The sequence below is a fragment of the Colletotrichum godetiae genome (genome assembly GCF_030913485.1).
Source record: "Colletotrichum godetiae strain CBS 193.32 chromosome Unknown BDP55scaffold_12, whole genome shotgun sequence".
In the NCBI taxonomy this organism is placed as follows: Eukaryota; Fungi; Ascomycota; class Sordariomycetes; order Glomerellales; family Glomerellaceae; genus Colletotrichum; species Colletotrichum godetiae.
In genome coordinates, this window is record NW_026851260.1 from 281,231 (window position 1) to 300,223 (window position 18,993).

The 18,993-nt window shown below is 53.2% G+C and overlaps 6 protein-coding genes across 6 annotated transcripts; 4 read left to right on the plus strand and 2 right to left on the minus strand.

The window, feature by feature from the left end:
* Positions 1–1,380: 1,380 nt before the first annotated feature.
* Positions 1,381–2,228, plus strand: BDP55DRAFT_692351 (phosphoribosylglycinamide formyltransferase; the record flags this gene model as incomplete). Its single annotated transcript, XM_060577108.1, has 3 exons — positions 1,381–1,792; positions 1,894–2,018; positions 2,085–2,228. 3 exons carry the CDS (start codon positions 1,381–1,383, stop codon positions 2,226–2,228), a joined length of 681 nt encoding a protein of 226 aa, XP_060431903.1.
* Positions 2,229–5,299: 3,071 nt separating this feature from the next.
* Positions 5,300–8,017, plus strand: BDP55DRAFT_60607 (cation efflux family protein). Its single transcript, XM_060571113.1, has 6 exons — positions 5,300–5,876; positions 6,031–6,669; positions 6,753–6,866; positions 6,952–7,050; positions 7,198–7,403; positions 7,663–8,017. The coding sequence occupies exons 1-6, from the start codon at positions 5,458–5,460 to the stop codon at positions 7,905–7,907; spliced, it is 1,722 nt and encodes a 573-aa protein (XP_060431904.1). The 5' UTR covers positions 5,300–5,457; the 3' UTR covers positions 7,908–8,017.
* An 821-nt stretch (positions 8,018–8,838) lies between these two features.
* Positions 8,839–14,977, minus strand: BDP55DRAFT_726600 (phosphatidylinositol 3; the record flags this gene model as incomplete). The annotated part of the gene is made up of 7 exons (XM_060579169.1): positions 8,839–10,035; positions 10,087–10,374; positions 10,422–10,628; positions 10,678–11,296; positions 11,344–13,049; positions 13,102–14,706; positions 14,795–14,977. The coding sequence occupies 7 exons, from the start codon at positions 14,975–14,977 to the stop codon at positions 8,839–8,841; spliced, it is 5,805 nt and encodes a 1,934-aa protein (XP_060431905.1).
* A 256-nt stretch (positions 14,978–15,233) lies between these two features.
* BDP55DRAFT_60398 (proteasome A-type and B-type) lies at positions 15,234–16,555 on the plus strand. Its single transcript, XM_060571079.1, has 3 exons — positions 15,234–15,239; positions 15,315–15,580; positions 15,641–16,555. The coding sequence occupies exons 2-3, from the start codon at positions 15,477–15,479 to the stop codon at positions 16,326–16,328; spliced, it is 792 nt and encodes a 263-aa protein (XP_060431906.1). The 5' UTR covers positions 15,234–15,239; positions 15,315–15,476; the 3' UTR covers positions 16,329–16,555.
* Positions 16,556–17,431: 876 nt separating this feature from the next.
* BDP55DRAFT_726602 (uncharacterized protein) lies at positions 17,432–18,164 on the minus strand (the record flags this gene model as incomplete). The annotated part of the gene is made up of 2 exons (XM_060579170.1): positions 17,432–17,732; positions 17,962–18,164. 2 exons carry the CDS (start codon positions 18,162–18,164, stop codon positions 17,432–17,434), a joined length of 504 nt encoding a protein of 167 aa, XP_060431907.1.
* Positions 18,165–18,422: 258 nt separating this feature from the next.
* Positions 18,423–18,938, plus strand: BDP55DRAFT_629820 (uncharacterized protein; the record flags this gene model as incomplete). Its single annotated transcript, XM_060572068.1, has 1 exon — positions 18,423–18,938. One exon carries the CDS (start codon positions 18,423–18,425, stop codon positions 18,936–18,938), a length of 516 nt encoding a protein of 171 aa, XP_060431908.1.
* Between the last annotated feature and the right edge of the window lie 55 nt (positions 18,939–18,993).

An 18,993-nucleotide genomic window follows, 5' to 3' on the forward strand; every position in this document is an offset into this window, starting at 1 on the left:
ATTGTTGTTTTGAGCTCTTATTCCACATGGGAACTTGGTGCAGGCTATTTGCCATTGCCAGACTACGAAGTAATTGCTCGTCAACACCTAGAGGTAGGCATAAGTTATAACAAGCTCATGTAGCTAAGTTAGGGACGGTGGGTGAGCCAAAGCGATTTCAAGGCAGCAAACTGCGCTCTCCATCTTTCGCCGCAGACGTTGTGTCGATAATACTACAGCGACTTTTATCTCCAGACGTTCAAACTGGCCATGTCCGTTGTCGGAGAAATGCTCGTACTCCAACAAAGCGGTGAGTTTGGAACGTGGTATTTCCTCAATACACGTAACACTTGTCATCATGAGATGGATACCATCAAAAGATACGAGCTCTTGGACCCCGTCTCACTATATTGCTTGTTGCCCAATTACCATGTGAGTGGAAACATTGAAATCCTCCCGACCAATCTACCAGCCAGAGGTCTTGGGCGTGGTCTCGAGCTGGATTCAATCGCTAGCTAGGCTTTGCGCTCGGCTTTCCAGGTAAGCCCGGCATTCTAGTAAACGATTGTTCCTTCCATTTTTGTTAATATTCTTGCTTCAAGCTATGCTACGACCATGTTCATAAGAGCCATCCACAGTCCGGTCGAAAGCATTGAACGGTTCTCAGATCGAATGACGGCCAAAGTTTTGACGGATAGCAATCGACATTGGAGCTCGCGTTTGTTTTATTGCTTCACTTGTATCACTTGCTTCTCATGATTGATCTCGTAGCCTTCTTTTCGTCAATGTTGGTGTTCATGACTCCTTCATGATGAGGAGAGTGAGCCTGATGTGCTCATCTTGAAGGTACAGAGTGAAAACTCAGGCAAGAGCGACCGGTAGCACCGAAAGTTCGGTCCCCCGCCGTCTTCAAACCACACTTTGGTTGGCTCCCGCTCCGAATGACTGCCCGACCAATTACAAGCTACCCCGCCCTCCATCCTCAGATGCACTCACAGAATTTTTTTTAAACCTCTAGCGGAAGCACATCCCAAGAATTTTTAAGTGAATCCTTGTGTAACGAGACATCATAAACCCCATGACAAACATCTGAACCCGAGAAAGAAATCTACAAAGATCCCAAGAGGCTGGAAGAAGCGTAAACTCCCTGGACTCTGTGAAACTAGCTTCAAAAGTCGCTGCTCTTGTTTCACTCGGCCTTCGCACACTAGGACAACCAATTTGGTCACAGAAACGGCATCGCCCGAGACCCCGTCTCAACCAGAATCATCTCGAGAGTTACCCCTCCAAGGAACAAGACTCGAACCTCACCTCACCTTAAAGTCCCCCTTCCCCCTCACTCCTCACCAAGAGGCAACTCACTCACACCACAGTATCTCACACTTCATCACATCTCCAACAATGTCATCATCCACCAACCAATGCCGCCTCGTGGTCCTCTGCTCCGGCTCCGGCACGAACCTGCAAGCCATCATCAACGCAGTCGCCGACGGCACAGTGTCCCAAAGCAAGATTGAAAAGGTGATTGTGAACCGAAAAACGGCCTACGCCGTCCAGCGGGCGGAGAAAGCGGGCATCCCGACGCGGTACTTCAACCTCGTCTCGGGCGGTTTCACGGCCAAGGGCGAAAAAGACGAGGCTAAGCTGAAGGAGGGCCGCAGCCGGTACGACGCGGCGCTGGCCGAGGTCGTCCTGGAGGATAAGCCGGACCTGGTTGTGCTTGCGGGCTGGATGCACGTGTTTAGCGCGCCGTTTTTGAGGCCGTTGGAGGCTGCTGGGGTTCCTGTTATTAATCTTCATCCGGCGCTGCCTGGTAGGTTTTCATCTTCCTTGATGGGGGTGATGAGAAGAGGCCGACGAGAGGGAAAATCGTGAAAGTTGGAAGATTGGGTGTGACTAACACTGCTTTGCCAGGCCGTTATGATGGTGCCAATGCGATTGGCAGGGCGTTTGAGGATTTCCAGGCTGGCAAGCTCGAGAACAACCGGACGGGAGCGATGATTCACTATGTTATTGAGACGGTGGACCGTGGAGAGCCTGTTCGTCTACTCCTGAGATGCTCCCCTCTCTTTACCAGTTGCACGATATGCTGACGGCCATGATAGATTCTCATTGAGGAGGTCGAGATTCGCGCGGGCGATAGTCTGGCAGACGTCGAAGAACGTATGCACAGCGTTGAACACGGTCTCATTGTCAAGGCCACCGCCAAGGTCGTTCAGGAGATTCTGGAAAAGAAGAAGCAGCACTGAGCAGCGGTGAATAGGCAAAGATGGAAATGCCTTGTAACACAAGACTTCAACGTCGTCACACATCCCCAGTCACACATTTGCTAGGCGCCAGGCTGGCTATGTTTTGGAATCCTAGTCTCTTTCAAGAAGCAGCGTTTAGCTCTTGAAGCCAGCCATGATGGCTTCCCGAACACTGAGGAGCAGGGTCGGAAGGTTGTTAGCCCTCGGAGCCATGGACTTACGAAAAAGGCGCGGCGGATGCTCATTGGGCATGATGAAGAGCCTGGGCAAGCCGTGTCTGCATCGGGAAGAGAGTCTGTCATCAACTAAATGGCTGATGAAGGCGAGTGTCGAGAGAACATGGCCCAGAAAAGGTGCCGAGGAGCAGGATCAGGAGTACACCATTTGGCTCTCCTCTACTCAGCTCGAGTTTTCCAGAGAACACTCAATGAAAGAAATCTTTGAGCCAATGGACCGCGAGATTTCAGGTCACCGCCGCCAAGACTTCCACCCGTCATCATTTGTGGCAGCCCTTGTCGGGAGCTGATGACCTGGGTCTAGCAGGGCGGTCTATCGTAAAAAGAGACGCCGAAGAGGAGGCATCGAAGATCAACCTCTCATGGACGTGATTCTGCTCCAGAGAAAGCAGGACGTAAACATTCATCAGTTGGAAAAGCATGCCCAGACCTCAAATCGGCTCAAGTTCGGCCCTCCTGCCAATGTCCAAGCAGCAACCAATGCCAAAGTCAGCAATACGGTGCATCCGTGCAGTGGCCGAATCACATACTTATATTTTTCGCGGGGGGTAGTAAAGGCCGTCGTGATTATGAAAGGGAAACCGGAGCCGAAGCGGAGGACCCCTCATCAGGTAATGGTGGACAGACTGGTTTTTTTAAAAAAAAAAATTAAAAAAAAAAAAATTTAAAAAAAAAAGAGTTCGCCAAAAGTTGCTGCGAATGAGAAGAAGATGCGGCTCTGCTGAGATGTTCTGCAGGTCCCGGGGAGGGGAACCACTAACCAACTCCCTTTGTAAAAAATGAAAAAATGAGGAGCCAATGACGATTGCAGGGCTGAAGGAATCGGGTAAACGTGGGAGTTGAACTAGGGTTTCTTGAGTCTTTTTGACGTTTTGAACAAACGAAATGTCAATTCCCTCTCTCTATTTTGTTTCTCGATATAGTATTCGTACGGTAAAAGTGTATACCTTACTGGGCTACCATCGACCATGCCGTAATGCCAAGACACGGCGCTATGCAACATCGGCGCAAGAAACCCCCATCGTTGTGCCCGAGACCTTTCCCTCTCTTTTCCCCCTTATGCCGGAGTTGAGACGGAGACAACGTGACTGTCCCTTTTGCCGATGTGCTGCGCCTCGGAACGAGTCTCAAAAGATGAGTTCTCACCCAAGGCGGGAAGGGATAAAGCAGGGTGCGAATTGGGAGTAAACAGTTACTGTTTGATCTGAATCTTGGCGGTGGGCTCGAGTAGAGCTTCTCTTTTGGTACGTGATGGGAATGGTTCAGACAAGTACCTGAGAAAGCGTGAACTTAGTCAGTTGCTCGCTCGGCTAGGCTGATTCTGGAATGGCAAGGACAATATGGGGGGCAACACGGGCCGGGGTACGGATGGATACATAGTGGAAGCAAAACGGGGGGGACCAAATGGATCGGAAATGGCGGTAAAAGGGCAGGTTGTGTCGAGTGGGAAAGGCACTAATTAGCCACGTTGGGGGCTGCCCTCAACTTTTTTCACTGTCTAGCCGAATCAATCTAATGAGATGAGAAAGTATTGGCGCGACTGTGAGCTCCCCACAAGGTATGTGTGTGTGCGTATGTGCCTTGCTCGGGTTAAGTTCAGAGAGAAGAAAGAGTAAAAAGAAGGGCTGGCGAAGTTATGCGATGAAGTCATGGAACCCGGCAGCTGAAAGGTCAAACCTAGTTTCGAGTATCCCCCCAAGGTGTGAGTTGCTGACTGAAGGGTGCTCATCAACCCACGGACTCTGGAGTTTCTGGCACTCTGTGCAACATCAAGAGATGGTTGGACCATGGATGATGGGGGGACCATTCACAATAGCAGAACGAGACACGGGTAGACAATGCGCGGAATGCCGACACCGGCTCAAAAGGCAACTTGGCGCGAGGTCGTCCCCGTTTTCCAGCTGAAAGCTCCAGTCTTTTTTCCAATTGCCTACGTAGTAGCCCCCCCAAATTCGGAAATCCGTGACCTGGTTGGCTGGGGGCATTCTTGGAAATGGAAATGGGTAAACCTTTTTTTTTTCTCTCTTGCTGAGGCCAGGATCGGGGGTTTCGTTCTTCGGGTGGACGGGAAGGGCAATTCGAAACTAGGTATTTGTACACTACATATAGATGGGTAGGTACAGATAGGGTAAGGTACCTTGCCTGTCTGCTTTGCCTCGATGGTGATAGGGGAGCTCCCTCATTGCCCATCTGGGCAGCGAAATACCTAGGTAGTCGAAGAGGAAGAGCGAGAGAAGGAGAGACACACACAGAAGGAGGAAGAGCTCTCTCTCTCTCTCTCTCTCTCTCTCTCTCTCTCTCTCTCCAAACATACCTCAGGTACGGATACCCTTAGGATCTTACCTTACCTTACCTGGACGCCCAGAGAAGCTACAGCAGAATCCATGGCGTTGCGCAGGTATCAAACGCCAGTAGCCACTCCTCCGATACAACATTGGTCGGGTCTGCCAACGCCCGTACCGTGAAGCTCCCCAAGCGTCTCTTGGTTTGTCGAATCGTAGCCCCAGGAAGCTCTACGCGAGTGTGAGCTTTCGAAAAGGTCCCCTCCTCATCCAAGCCACCCCCCCAAGCGGCAGGCCCCAACCCACTGTCTCGCCGCGCCTTACCTTGCCTTACCTTAAGGTACCTTACCTTGCCGGCTCTCGTCTCCTCAGACCCTCCGGGTCCATACTGCATACTCCGTCACTGGGGGGGCCGCCTTTTTTTTTTTACACGTCCACGCGCCGGGACCTGTCAATTCACAGCTTGGAGCTACCTGTAACACGCCGACCACGAGATTATCAATCTCATCTATTATCTTGGCCTTCTCCCTCGCATCGCGCCGGCTACTCTTCCCTTTTTCTTCTCTCTCCCTACTTCACTTCAATCTCACTTCACCTACCTACCCGTCATCCTAGCTCCACTCCATTCCTCTCTATCCCTCTTCCCCGGTCGTCTCCCTCCCCAATTCGACCACTGCTGTCATTGGCTCTCTTTCTTTCCCTTCGGCCACGATGAGCTCGCCGCAGGATCATCGCTCGAGCAGCCCTCGAGTAGGCTCATTCAAACGTCCCTCAGTACTCAACGCCGACAGCGATCCATCACTTCTGGCCACCAGAGGCAACGGCGCCTTGGTCTCGCTCATCCGGAACCGATCCAATGCCACTCTGCGAGAGTCGCTCAAGAGCCCGGCCTACCACCAGCTGGGTCACGAAGAAGAGGAACATGAGAGCACCTCTCTGCTCGGCTTCCTGCACAGGGACTCGGACGATGACCACCATCATCGCTCCGCCGCCGAGGAGCGCCGTCTAAGCGAACTCATTTTCGGCCCTCAGATGAGGAGCATGCGCCTTATCGGGAACAGCAACCCGCGCTATCAATGGGAGCGCTATTGGAAGACGGAGGCCGAGCTTGAGGTTATGCCAAAGCATATGTGAGTTTCTGCTGTGCAATCATGCCGTCCTGGGTCGGTCCAGGTGCAAGTCGGGGTTCCTAGTTTACTCCCGTACTCCGTCGACCACCTACTTGGCATGTATTAGTTGCGAGTTGAGTTGCGGATTGCTGACGCGCATTGCCAATTCCTCAAGCCGGGAATATTACGAGAGAAACAACGATTTGATTCGCATGTACCTATATATCGACCAGCTCTTGGATTCATCCGTGCCCCACGATCTGCTCAACGAGTATCACCAAGCTCTAGACGCCTCGGCCTACCGCCCAGTCGATGTTCCCCAGACCATTACCGAGGAGTCGCCAACTCCCACCTCACCACCGTCCAGAGGCGGCCTCACCTACGGCAGCACTACTGCTTCAGCCCAAAACAGCAGCACGGAGCAGAGTAGCTCGGCAAACAGCATACAGCAAAAGGCGAAACGCAAACCCAAGGACATTTTTCGGTCCACCGAGGCGACCCCACTTCTCAATGGCCATGACGAGGAGGAAGGTTTAGCCGATCAGCCCAAGCCCGAGATCCCATGGCTCGAGGACACCGACCTCGACAGCAGTGACCCAATCGTCACTCTCGCCATTTGGGTCAATTTCATCGCCAACGCAGCTTTGCTGATTGGAAAAATTCTCGTTGTCTTCTCCGTTCCCTCCGTCTCCGTACTCGCCAGTTTGGTAGACGCGGTTCTAGACTTCCTCAGCACAGCAATTGTGTGGACGACGACTAGGCTCATTGCCGCCAGCCAAAATGACCAGCATTCATATCCCGTGGGCAGACAGCGGTAAGTATCAATTTGCCCCCTTAGCTTTTTGTCGCGATGCTGCCTCCGTGTTGCATTCCGTGCCGCGTGCTGACTCGCTACAGTCTCGAGCCTCTTGGCGTGCTGGTTTTCTCCATCGTAATGGTTACATCCTTCTGCCAGGTCGCTCTCGAAGCTATCCAGCGTCTCATGTCGCCCGACCATGAAATTGTTCAGCTGTACGTCTCACTCGCTGCTGCTACTCATCGAGTCCCGCTCCGCAATATTCGTGAATACGCAATGCTAACCTCGCGGAAACTACAGCGGCATTCCGGCCATCTCCATTATGGTTGGTACTGTGGTGATCAAGGGTTTGTGCTGGCTCTGGTGTCGTCTCATCAAGAATTCGAGCGTTCGGGCGTTGTAAGTTGATCTGACACCCTGCTCCTCTTTCGTCGTAACCTCAGCGTTTGCGTCGCAACGGGTTTACGTAGCCGCCTCCTGATCGGCGCCTATCACGGAATATGGGGAACTTTCATAACTAACTCTATGTTTTTCTCCATCTTGCAGGGCCGACGATGCTATGACCGATGTTATCTTCAATACTGGCTCCATCTTGTTCCCCATCGTTGGCTACTTTGCCAAAATTTGGTGGCTGGATGCGCTCGGCGGTCTTCTGCTGTCTCTCGTCGTCATTGTCAACTGGAGCGGAACCTCGATGCACCATGTCCGAAACCTGACGGGCTTTTCGGCGACTTCGGATGAGAGAAATCTCCGTGCGTAACCTCTTTTCTTCCTCTGCTGTCCCTTGTCCCTTGTCCCTTCTCCTGCCCTCTACCTTGCCGTTTCGCCTCCCCCACATTTTCTATACTTAGACCCTGTTATAACACCCCTTGTCATGTCTTTGTTTCCTCTTTTCCTCTTCCCCTTCATCCTAAGCCTAGCTACATACTGCCAGCTGTAGAGCCAGTCGACCAGTCGATGCATTGTACATTCAGTGAAGTCAACTATGAACTAACTTCACCACTTTAATAGTCCTCTACCTCACCATGCGCTTCGCCACGTCCATCAGACAGATCCAGAATCTGCGGGCCTACCACGCGGGCGACAAGCTGTTCGTCGAGGTCGACATTGTTCTCAATGCCAATATGCCTCTGAAGGATAGCCACGATCTCAGTGAAGTTCTGACCTACTTCCTCGAGTCGGTGCCCATTGTCGACCGCGCCTTTGTGCATGTCGATTACGCAACATACAACGTTGACACGCACATCACTCAATAACCATGCAGCCAAAGCAGTGCTGCATGAAACAAAACTCTGTAATACTAAGTACGGGCTTTATCTCGGTAGCCCTTGTCAACAGTCTTCTCAATATCTCCGCATCTCTTGTACCGGTTGGGAGTGTCGGTAGATGACCATTCCAGGGCGGGAAAGAGTGGGCGCTATGGCGCAAGGTAAACAGGATTACGAGGCTGGGGAAACAAACTATAAAAAGAAGGATCAGGTCACAAAAAAAGGCAGCATCTTGGGTGGATTAGCATTTTCAAAGCGAGTTAGTGGTTCATGGCCAGTGTTGTATATTTTCAAGGTTATTTTCTCGGTATATTTGGTTGGCTGCAAAAAGAACAAGGGGTGGCTGTTCTCCCACTCTCCCTTCCGTCCCGTCAGTGTGGGGATCGACAGGGTCTTGAATGTCGGTTTGTTTGAGAACCCCCCAAAAGTTTCAAGCATGAATCTTTTGGTATGTTTGGATTGTCGATCGACGACAAGGAGTGTAGCTGGGCCTCAGAGGGGACGGCGGAGGTAGAAAGTAGCTAAGACAAGGGAACGCAAGCAACCAGGGTACTAAGTAGGGATGGCTGTAGTGTGGCGCAAAGTTGAAGCGAAAAAAAATAATAATCATCTCCCACGTTTGTATTAATATTAGTACGACTGCTGTTTCTATCAAAGGGCGGAGGAGGTCCGGTCTATGCAGTGAATCACTGCACAGGCGTGTGGTGTCATTGGTGCGACGGGCGGCGTGCGGCGTGCGGCGCGAGGAACCGTGTACGATATCTCAAGCAAAGGATTCCATAGAGGCGGGTAGCAGCAGCGAATGAACAAAGGTGGACAAGGGCGTAAACAAATTTTTTGAAACCAAACAAGAATCCTTTCCCACTTTCATCATCACCATCCTCCTCCTTCATATCCCACATCTCATGCAAAGCCCAGACTAGTAGGGAATACCGTTGGTAAGCAGCTGGAACTGATCATAGACACCAGTCGAGTAGCTGTTTGCGCTCCTGCGGATGAGGTCCTTGACAAAGTCAGCCGCCTCGCGCTCGCTCCGCTCCAGCACGAAGCGCTCCTTGAAGTGCTGCACGCTCTCGGGCTTGAAGCACGGCAAGCCAGAGTCCATCATGAGCAGGACAATCTGGCTGAGCTTCTCGCAGTGCTGGCGGGACGCGAGGAAGGCCTTTACACAGAGCTCCTCGAACCACTTGAAGGCCTGGTGGTGCGGGCTGCCGCCCATGACGGCCAGCATCTCCGTCGTCAGCTTAAAGGGCGCGCGCTCGAACTTGATGCCTCCAGGGGCGATGTCGAAGCAGAAGCCAAAGTCAATGTGCAGAATGTGGCCCGCGTCGTCAATCATGATGTTTCCGTTGTGTCTATCCTTGAATTGCAGCAGGAAGGAGATGATGGAGTAGGCGGCCATGCTCTTGACAAAGTTACTGCGCGCCTGCTGGAAGCGGAGCGAGTCTTCGTTGCCGTACTTTGAGATGAAGTAGTCATAGAGACCGTTGACGGCCTCGCGGCCGAGCATATCGCGGGAGACGGAGTTGGGCAACACGTCAATGACACCGCAACCAGGGGCCGTGGCTGTGACGCGGTACGGGTTGACGTAAACGTCCAGGCCGACGTTGTGGAAAATGCCTCGGAAGGCCGCAATCATCTGCAGGGCAAGCACGTCCTGTCTGCAGTCATCGCCGACCTTGAAAATAGCAGACTGCCAGACTTCAATGGTGTTTTCCTGCGCCGGTACCGAGTCCTTCTTGTTGACTTCCTCGAGCATGTCGTTGACATCTTCCAGGCTACCCTTGTTCTTCTTGATGCGGAACGTTGCCATGTAGGGCGCCTTAGCGTGACTCTGGAGAGGCTTACCAGACTTGCGATCGATACCGATCACGACACCATCGGGGTTACTGGGCAGGTAAACGCCAATCTCAACCTTGATCTTGCGCAGTTCCTCCTCGATCTTCTGCGCCTTTTCCGGCTTGGGCCGGCCTACATATGGCTTCAGTTTGCCTGAAATATCTGTGACCTCGTCGAAGAAGGCAAATTCTCGCTCGTAGAAGGTCCTGTCCACATCAGAGAAGCTTGCAATCATCTTCTCCATAACCTTGTCGAGCGTAGGCTTGATTGCGTCAGGCTGTTACGTTATTAGCGTCACGCATAACCACAAGAGTCTCGCCGAACTCACGATAGTCGCATCATCATCCTTGTAGGCGTTCGCCTTCATGTTCCAGATGATTTGATGCGCGAACAGCTGCGAAAACTGAGCGGTCTCCAGGATGTACCGTTCCACATAGCCCAGTGCGTCGTAGCGCAGCGTCTGCACGATTTGGGGAACGTAGAAGAAAGTTACATCGCTGGAGTGGCTTTCCATTGCCCTCATTGCGTACTGGATAAGGAATGGATGGTTCCGATACGCAGGCAGGAAATAGGTGGCAGCTGTGATCGGATTCACCGGCGACCAGAACAACAGATACTACGGTGATCAGTATCAGACTATAGGGAGCCAAGGGTGTCACTTACCTTCAGCTGGAAGCTAACGTCGTTGGGCAAAGAGCCACCCAGAAGAATGGGAAGACCCTCCGGCTCTGAGATGGCCTTCTGTGGGAAGTTGATCAACAACCATCTCACCTCGCGTTGAACACGTGGGTAGGGGAATCGAGTAACCAGCTCGATAGCGATAGAAGGGTCTTCGGCCCAAGCAACACGGATAAGGGGGGCGAGGGCAGTCTGCACTTATTGTTAGTGACATTCCTGCATTGCAAATTTCACCACGTACCTCAATAGTAGCCTTGTTAGCTTGTCCATGGGCCTTGGAGGGCTCGCCGAGTGGATGAACCCACACCGACAAACGGGTTTGTTCGCTTTCGAGGAGGAAAATGAGCAGTTGCTCCTTGGCCTGTAGGGACTTGATCGTGTCCGCAGCGTTTGCTCCAATGAATGCAACATGCTTTAATGCCGCCACGATGTCGGTCAAGAGACGAAGTTCTGTCTTCAGCTGCAGGATATTGCTCCCGAAAGACCATCTTGGAGCGTAACGGAACCAGCTGAGCGCGGCGGACAAAATCTTCTCCTTGAATCGCCATTGAGCGATGGCACCAATGGTGGTACAGACATGCAGCACCTTCAGTCCGAACAATACGATCTGAAACCGCAGTTCTCGTGCCATCGGGTGAGGCGTTGACGATCGCACAGCATCCAGAGTGACATCGAGCATGCGCAGGAAGACTCGTTGGACATCCGGGCTACCCAAGCGGGTGGCATTAAAGTGGCTGGCGAAGAATTGTAACAGCCTCATGTGAGGTGACAGCAAATTGTGCACCTGCTGCTTGCGCTTGGCCAATGCCTCGAGGTCACTGGGCGCGAACTCTTCCTTCAGGAAAAAAGGGTCAGGATGCCTGGGAATCTGTTAGCTGTGTTAGAGGTAGAGGCCAATATGACCTACGACATGGCATGGCTGAACAGCCCGAGGCCGCTCTGGATGGTCGCCTCCCATTGTTGGGCAATTTCGGTAAGAAGTCTAGGCTCGAGGCGTGGGTTCTCGTTCATCACGCCCAACCACAAGGAAACGCCCAGCTTGATAGACTGCTTTGTGAACATGGCGAAGGGAATGCTGACGAGGTAATGTGCAACGGCGGACTCATCCCGGTTGCTGCGGCAAAGCAGGGCTGCAGCTCTGCGCAGGATATCGCGAACCTCGTTAAGCGCGGTGGTCTTCTTGCTCTTGATGCGGGCTTCAACGTGCGCCAGGGCCGTGGCGGCGTTCGCACTATCGCTAGCGCTCGATCCCGATGACTGCAAGAAAGACGCTCTACGGTTCAGTTGCATGAAGTTCACCAGTTCGTTGCCACGTTCGGGTAGAGTCTCGCCATATCGGTACTCTTGACGAGTGGTGTACTGGGCAACGAAATCAGATCCAGTGTTGATGCTGCACTCTCCGACTCGGTCGAGAGACTGCAGTCTTTGGTCGGTGGATGGCATGAGGGAACCAAGCTCAATGGCAAAAGAACGACCCAAAGAAATGTGACCATAGGCTCCTTCGTCATCGAATTCTGACAAGTACGTCTGAAGAAGACCCTTGATGTCCAGGGGTGCCAGGCTGATTACGCTCGAAACCCACTGCTTGGCTCTGCGATTCAGTACGTCAAGAGTGTGGCGGCGGAAGGTGTAGTCGTCTGATAGCTCGACGGACACGTCTCCGAGGCTAGAGGTGAATTTGGATCGTGGTGCATATAGATCCGTCTCGGCTTCCAGGCAGCTCGACCACATCAGAGAAAGAAGTTCCAGCAAGGCGAAGAGCGATGACCTGTGGCAAAGCGCAGAGGGCACCTGAGTGATAATGCGGTCCGCACACGTGAAGGCTGCTTGCTGGACTCGCTCAATCCGGTGACAGCAGCCACAGAAGATGGCAACGAGCTGGGTGGCAGCATACTGGGCAGAGAAAGTAGCATCGGTACCGCCCAGAGTCTTGCGCAAATACTTGTCCACCACAGCGGCAGCGATGCCCTCCATAGTACTGCTGACCTCTCCTCTACGCATGCTAGGCTCCAAGAAGTATGAGAGAGCCTTGGTGCAATCACCAGCATCCGCTCGGAGACTCTCAACCAAGTAAGCGGCGTGCAAGAAGATCACCTTACGGTAACTTAGTCCCTTGATTTCTGTAGCCTTGTTGGGAATCAATTCAGTGAGATGTCTCTTCTGCAGCGACTCTCTATCAGAGCTCATGCCTCGGCGCAGGACAGTGTTAAGCTCGATATCACTCTCAATCTGTTCCCCTCGCTGTTCGGCAACCAGAGGGGGCGAATGAACGGCCATGATTCGAAGCTCATCGAGATAGGTCTTGCCCATGTCGGTTTGCGTGGTGAAGCCGTGGACAACAATGTTGAACCAAGCATCTCTGACCATTGAGTGCGACTCATCATCGGTAATAGAGTTGAATGCCAGATCGTTGGTTGACATGAAGACAGCCAAGGGATGCAGCAGCTCCGCAATCTCCCGTGCAGCCAGCTGAACATCGGCCTCCTTGGTGTGATTCGACTGGTGAACATCGCCCATGGAAATGATGCTTTCCAATAGATGCTCCCAGTAAATATCATAAAGGGGAGATCCACGGTGGAGGTTCGCTGAGATGTATGTACGCGCCTTCATGACCTACTGATTGTTAGACTTGGGCAATCTTGAAGACGGTTAGGGAGGCACTTACAGCAACCAGAAGGAAGTCCTTGTGGCCAACGACCCCAATGTGACATATTCTGGAGAACACCTTCAACAGCGAGCGGAACTCGAGCTGTCCGCCCTTCAACGCCAGAGCGGCAGCACCGCTGACGATTTGAGCATCGACACTGCTATTGACTTTGTCGATTTTCTGCAGCAACATGGACTGCGCCAAGGCAGTGATCTTCTCGTCATTGCAAGCAGTCGCAATACCACAAATGGCTTGAACGACGTTGCCATACACCATTGCGGTTTCCTCCTCGCCAGTGATAGCTAAGGAGATGCTGCTGCCAGTCGAGTGGCGGTTAGGGTACAACGTAGCAGCAGCGTCCACGGCGAGATCACCGTTGGTACCGTTCGTCATGGATCTATCGGAACCAGGGCTGAGAACGTTGCCCAATGTGTAAAGAGTTGTGATGACAGCGTCATGAGAAAGGAGCTGCAGTACAAACGCCAGACTTTTGGACGCAACCGCAACAGTGCGAGCGTTGGGCGCGCTCTGGACAATGAACCGAGGCAGCAGTCTACTAGCGGTCGCAGCGTATCCCCTGGAGATCTTGCAGACCAATGCGATCGACCTCAAGACGGTTGCCGCCAGGTTTTCGTCCGCCATTTGAAGAGGGTCTGCAAGTGTCTCCTCCAGCCAGTTAATCAAGACATCGACATCTGCAACATCCTCGTTCATAAGCGAGCAATTGAGGTAGCTGATGAGAGCTGCCGATTTCACTGCAAACGCCAGTCTCTGCTGCCAAGAGGACCCAAGCTTGAGGTAGTCTTCGCCGGCCTCGAGATAGTTCATCTGGTCAACGGCTACCGTGGTGTACATGTCGAGGGACCGATAATCCGCATCAGGACTACGTGGAGAGCCTGGTCTGAATGCACCATCCCCTGACATGAGCAGGTCGAGTATGTGCGTGCCGCGCAAGAGGGATGCGTCGGTGACCAAAAGCGAGGTGCCAGAGACAAGAAGCCACATGTAACTTCTCTGAAGCAGAATGGCTCCGAGGGGTCGTCCTGCAGCAGAGTAGTGGCGCAAGTATCTTTTCCACTCTCTAGCATGGCGGTCCGAGGATTGTGAGTTCCTGATCGTGGAAAAGGCCGTCTCGACAGCAACCAAGAACGACTCTGAGAGGATATCTCGGAACCGCTGAACAAGTGCCAGTCTACCTCCAGCCCTCCAGAAATCCGCTTGTGCCGACGCCGCATCGAGGAAGCCAAGAAGCGAGACTGCAATCGTAGCTGTCCTGATGGCGTCCTCTAAGTTCGGGTCTTCATCATCTGCTTGAGGGGGAACAGTGTGATCCGCCGCATGATCACAGGCATTGACAAAGGCCCAGATGTTGTCGGAAATCATCTCGTGCAGGTCATCGTAGTGGGAACCCAGGGACAGCAGCGCGGCCGTAACGTGGAACGCCAGTGCCTCCGTCGGCGATGGCTCGACCTTTCTGAAGAAGGGCGACGGAACAAACACCTGGACATGGGCCTCGAGAACATAGGGTATCAATTGATGGGCGAGTTTCTGAGCGCTCTGGCTCGTCTGAATGGCCGGCGCGGCTTTGCATAGCGACAGCAGGACCTCGAATTCGCGAATTGTCTGTAGAAATAGGAGGCTTGTTAGCCACGGTTCACTGCGAGATACAAAAACATCAATCGCATGGGTTTGTAGAGAAGCAGTGCACTACCATAGGACATCTCCCGAGAGACGACGAGTTCTGTTTTCCGGAATAGCCATTGACACCCTTCCCAGCGGCTTGAGTTGCCTTGCACAATCGGTCGAGATCAGATCGGTCGAACGACGTACGCGAGCTGGCAGCCGAGAGCGACGCGATCTTCTCCAGCGCCCGCTGCCGAATGTCGCGGGTCATTTTGGAGGGAATCGTAGGGCACTAGACCCCGTAGCGAAAGGATTTGTTCGATTTTCCAAGGATTTGGTTGTTTTCGTGATTTATTGAAGCATTTCGCGATGAGGAGGTTTTCCTTGGAATTCGCGTCTAATTGCTGGCTGCTGCACAGTGACGATACCTCCTTAGTGCTGTCTGCAAGCCTCCCCCCAAATTTCCCTTTCGTGAGCAGCCACATCCCTGCACAGCACCTGCCATTCCTGAGCTGTTCTGACTTAGTCATCAGGTGAGCTAGCTACCCCTGCCAACCACCACCCGCTCAGCAAGGCTGCCAGCTTGACGCGTGCATCGGAGCACTCAGCAGTAGCAGCCTTGAACCTCAATCAAAGCGACGACGTCCCATCAACCTAACCCCACCAACGAACGAACCTCATCGAATTGACGATAACCACCCTTTTGACGACCGACATTTCCATCACGACCAATAACGAATAAGCTCCATTTACCTTCAGATACCGCAACCATGGCTATGTTCAGCCAAAATCCCCTGATGAACGGGCCCAACTACTCCTTCTCCGAGGCCCCCAAGACCGCCCACGGCGAGTTCAGACAGCACCGCTTCAACCCGTACGAAGCTTCCCTCGACTCTCCCAATGTGCCCGAAAGCTAACCTACCTTGTGCTGCAGCTACACGGACAACGGTGGTTCGACCCTCGCCATCGCCGGCGCCGACTTCGCCATCGTGGCCGGCGACACCCGTAGCACCTCGGGCTACAGCATCAACTCCAGATACACACCCAAGGTCTTCAAGATCGGCGGCACCACCTCAACACAAGAAGATGCGACAATCATGCTCTCCGTCGTCGGTTTTGCTGCCGACGGCGAGGCCCTCAAGGACCGCCTCGACACTATCTGCAAGATCTACCGCTACCGCCATGGCAAGCCCATGAGCGTCACAGCCTGCGCGAAGCGTCTCTCGACGATCCTCTACCAGAAGCGCTTCTTCCCCTACTACGTCTACGCCATCCTCGGTGGCCTCGATGAGGAGGGCGTCGGCGCCGTCTTCTCCTACGATCCCGTCGGAAGTTACGAGAGGGAGCAGTCCCGTGCTGGTGGTGCCGCCGCCAGCTTGATCACACCATTCCTCGACAACCAGGTCAACTTCAAGAACCAGTATGTGCCGGGCAGCGGTGTAGGCCACGAGCTGCAGGAGCGTCCCCGCGTTCCCCTGGAGCGCAAGGAGGCTGAGATCCTGGTCAAGGATGCGTTTGACGGAGCGGTCGAGAGACACATTGAGGTCGGTGACCACCTGCAAATGATGGTCATCACCAAGAACGGCATCGAGGAGGTCCTCCTTCCCCTGAAGAAGGATTAAGGTCATGATGGGGTTTGGGGGAAGTCTTGCGGTTGGGGGCGTTGTACAATACAGACAGGTAGCAATGCCAAAGAGGCAGTTGTTCAGCTGATCAATCATCGTACGCGGTTCAATCTCAAGCCTGCGTATTCACAGCATACCAAAGTTCCATTCGCACTTGATATGGGTAGCTCCTCTGTCAATCTCACGTTGCGGGACCATCTCGAAGCTCTGGTAGGTCGTTCGCTCTGACCCGGAATAAGCATGCGGAAATAGAGGAATGCAGGCAGGGATATCTCATCTCGCCTCGCACAACGCATCGGCTCCCCAGGACGAACCGATGGTCTTTGACCCCTTTTCCGCCGCATGTGATGCCACACAGCTCCCACGGTGTATGCGCCAGGCCATATAGATGACGGAGGGAAAGTCTAACAGGGACGAGTACGAATACGGAATGACGGATCGGATGCTTCAATGTTCCAACTTTCCCCTTTGGAGAACCATCCCCCAACATCGCTTGAAATTGGGGTGATATTTGATATTTCGCTTCGTAAGACTTGCGTCCATGGTGCTAACGAACCAGACATTCAGATAGCAGGGCGTTCCTCTCGCATCCTTCTCTCGCACTGCCATCCTGTACTGGGAAAGCTGGTCATCCTCGGGAAAGCGAGCCCTCTAAACATTTGGGGCATGGGTAGAGCCCAGGGAACAGCGCTAAGCGCAAGCGAAGGCGGACAGACATCAGAGGAGGGAGAACATCCGGGACGGGTATTGGCCATTGGGCCGCCCGTTCCTGTCAGACTACATACGGTACGGGCTGGACCGAGACAGCGAGGCACGAAAAGCACGGAGGCTCTCGTGGGGATCGCGCGGGACCAATAGAGCGTGGCAAAAATACCGCGTACTCGGCGCCCGCTGTTTGAGATAACCGCCTGGTAGGGTTCTGGTATTGGCCTCCCTCACCCTCTGTCTCTGCGTGAAGTGTGTGTATCTGTAGGTCGGTATTTGTCTCCCTCGAGCACAGTCACGCCAAGGGAGCCAGCTAGGCCTTTCGCCGACGTACCCAATCTATCGAGCAATCCGGGATATCGGTAGCGACAACGGTCTTAGACGTTGAGGTAGTGTTAACTGTCACGCGGTAGCGGCAGGTCCGGGTCCTCCGTATCAAAGGCCGAAGGCTTCCTTGGAAGTTGGGAGCCCTTGCCAGGGTTTCGAAGAGCCAGAACCGCGAGCACCGCATAGCTTGGCGGTTGATGCAGGGTAACGACGGAGATGCCTTTCATCGGGGAGGCTGTCGAACGGGGTATCATTGGTAGCTTGAACGAAGCAAAGATTGCAGCTTCCAGTACCCCTGGCCTCAAAGACCACCTGACCCAAACCTGGGTGCCTGGGCTATCGGGGAGGCCATCCGAGTAGAGGAGCTCTCTGCAGTTTGTTGTCTGTCATTGCCACAATTGTACGATACAAGGTTATTGAATTCTCGATCTACTTTGATATACCGCTGTACTACGGAACCGCCTAGGGCTGGAAGGGGGGCTATTGACAGCTAACGTCGAACAGCTGATTCGTAATCTAGCATAAGCTTCTCCTCTTCAGATGCAATGCCGCGATGGGCCCAGAGAGTTTCGAGATGCGATCGTCGTCGGAAGCTTACTCTGCAAAGGTCTCCTCTCTGAACCCACCACCCACAAGCCACCGGGCACCGCCCAAGATCTCAGCTTCCAACGCAACAGGTGGTCTGTTTGCCACCGGAGACGTATGCTGATCCTCTGGGCGTAGTGCAAAGAAGGGACGGACTACGGGCCAGTACGTCGCAGGCCTGGAGAGCTGAACCCTTGCTGCATTGCTGGTGAGCATTACAGGGAATTATTCGTCTTAATACGACCTGAACGGGCTTGAGCTTGGAGGAGGCGTGTCACCCCAAGACGGGAAAAAAGCATCTTATCTTCGGTCCATGCCGATTGTGGAGAGGATGCCGATATGACGGTACTCGAGAGGATATTTGGCTAGTTCTCGGCAGATCAGGGGATTTGCCATCTCGAGAATAGCCATGGCCGGGATTACGTCAGGCATATTGCCCTTTCTAGCTGAGATGAGTTTATATAGAAATATCAAATGGCCTATGTAAATCGTCGTCAGACGTGCATGGGATTTACAGAGAATCGTTGTGCATTCGGGTTAGACGTGGCTGATGTTGCATCTAGTGTGTGGCTTGTAACGACAAGGGTCGCTGATGTGGTTGCACACACTAGCATCACCGCCCAGGGTCTCGGAGACGGCTCCTCCAACGAGATGAAGTGTGCTACTGTGCAGCCAGTCTCAAAATTGCTAGGCGCTGGGCTTGTAGACATGGACCACCTGGCGAACGACATCGCACACAATCCTTCAAAGCGACAGATTGTGCGTTGCCACCGCGGCGCACGGTCGAGATCAAGTCAGACGGTGATGCACAGAACTGTCAAAGTCGAGACTCTAAGTCGAGGTCCAGTATCGAACTCAATGGCTTTGGACGACGGTCTCTGTAGCTCGGGCATTCTGAACCGAGCAAGCACTGACGTTGAGAGTTGTCGGCCCGACTACACTAAGCGGAATCTGGCTCTGGTTGCGAAGAAACGAGGCTTCGACCTTTGAATTAGGAGACCGCACTTGCGTGTCTTTCGTCTGAGGGTCGAATTATATGTCAAGG

Excerpts from the sequence above, each read along its gene's own strand:
- BDP55DRAFT_60607 (XM_060571113.1), top strand. The coding sequence starts at position 5,458 with ATGAGCTCGCCGCAGGATCATCGCTCGAGCAGCCCTCGAGTAGGCTCA. Across the intron at positions 5,877-6,030 it reads GAGGTTATGCCAAAGCATAT|CCGGGAATATTACGAGAGAA; the intron begins GTGAGTTTCTGC and ends CAATTCCTCAAG. Across the intron at positions 7,051-7,197 it reads AATTCGAGCGTTCGGGCGTT|GGCCGACGATGCTATGACCG; the intron begins GTAAGTTGATCT and ends TCCATCTTGCAG.
- BDP55DRAFT_60398 (XM_060571079.1), top strand. The coding sequence starts at position 15,477 with ATGGCTATGTTCAGCCAAAATCCCCTGATGAACGGGCCCAACTACTCC. Across the intron at positions 15,581-15,640 it reads AGACAGCACCGCTTCAACCC|CTACACGGACAACGGTGGTT; the intron begins GTACGAAGCTTC and ends CTTGTGCTGCAG.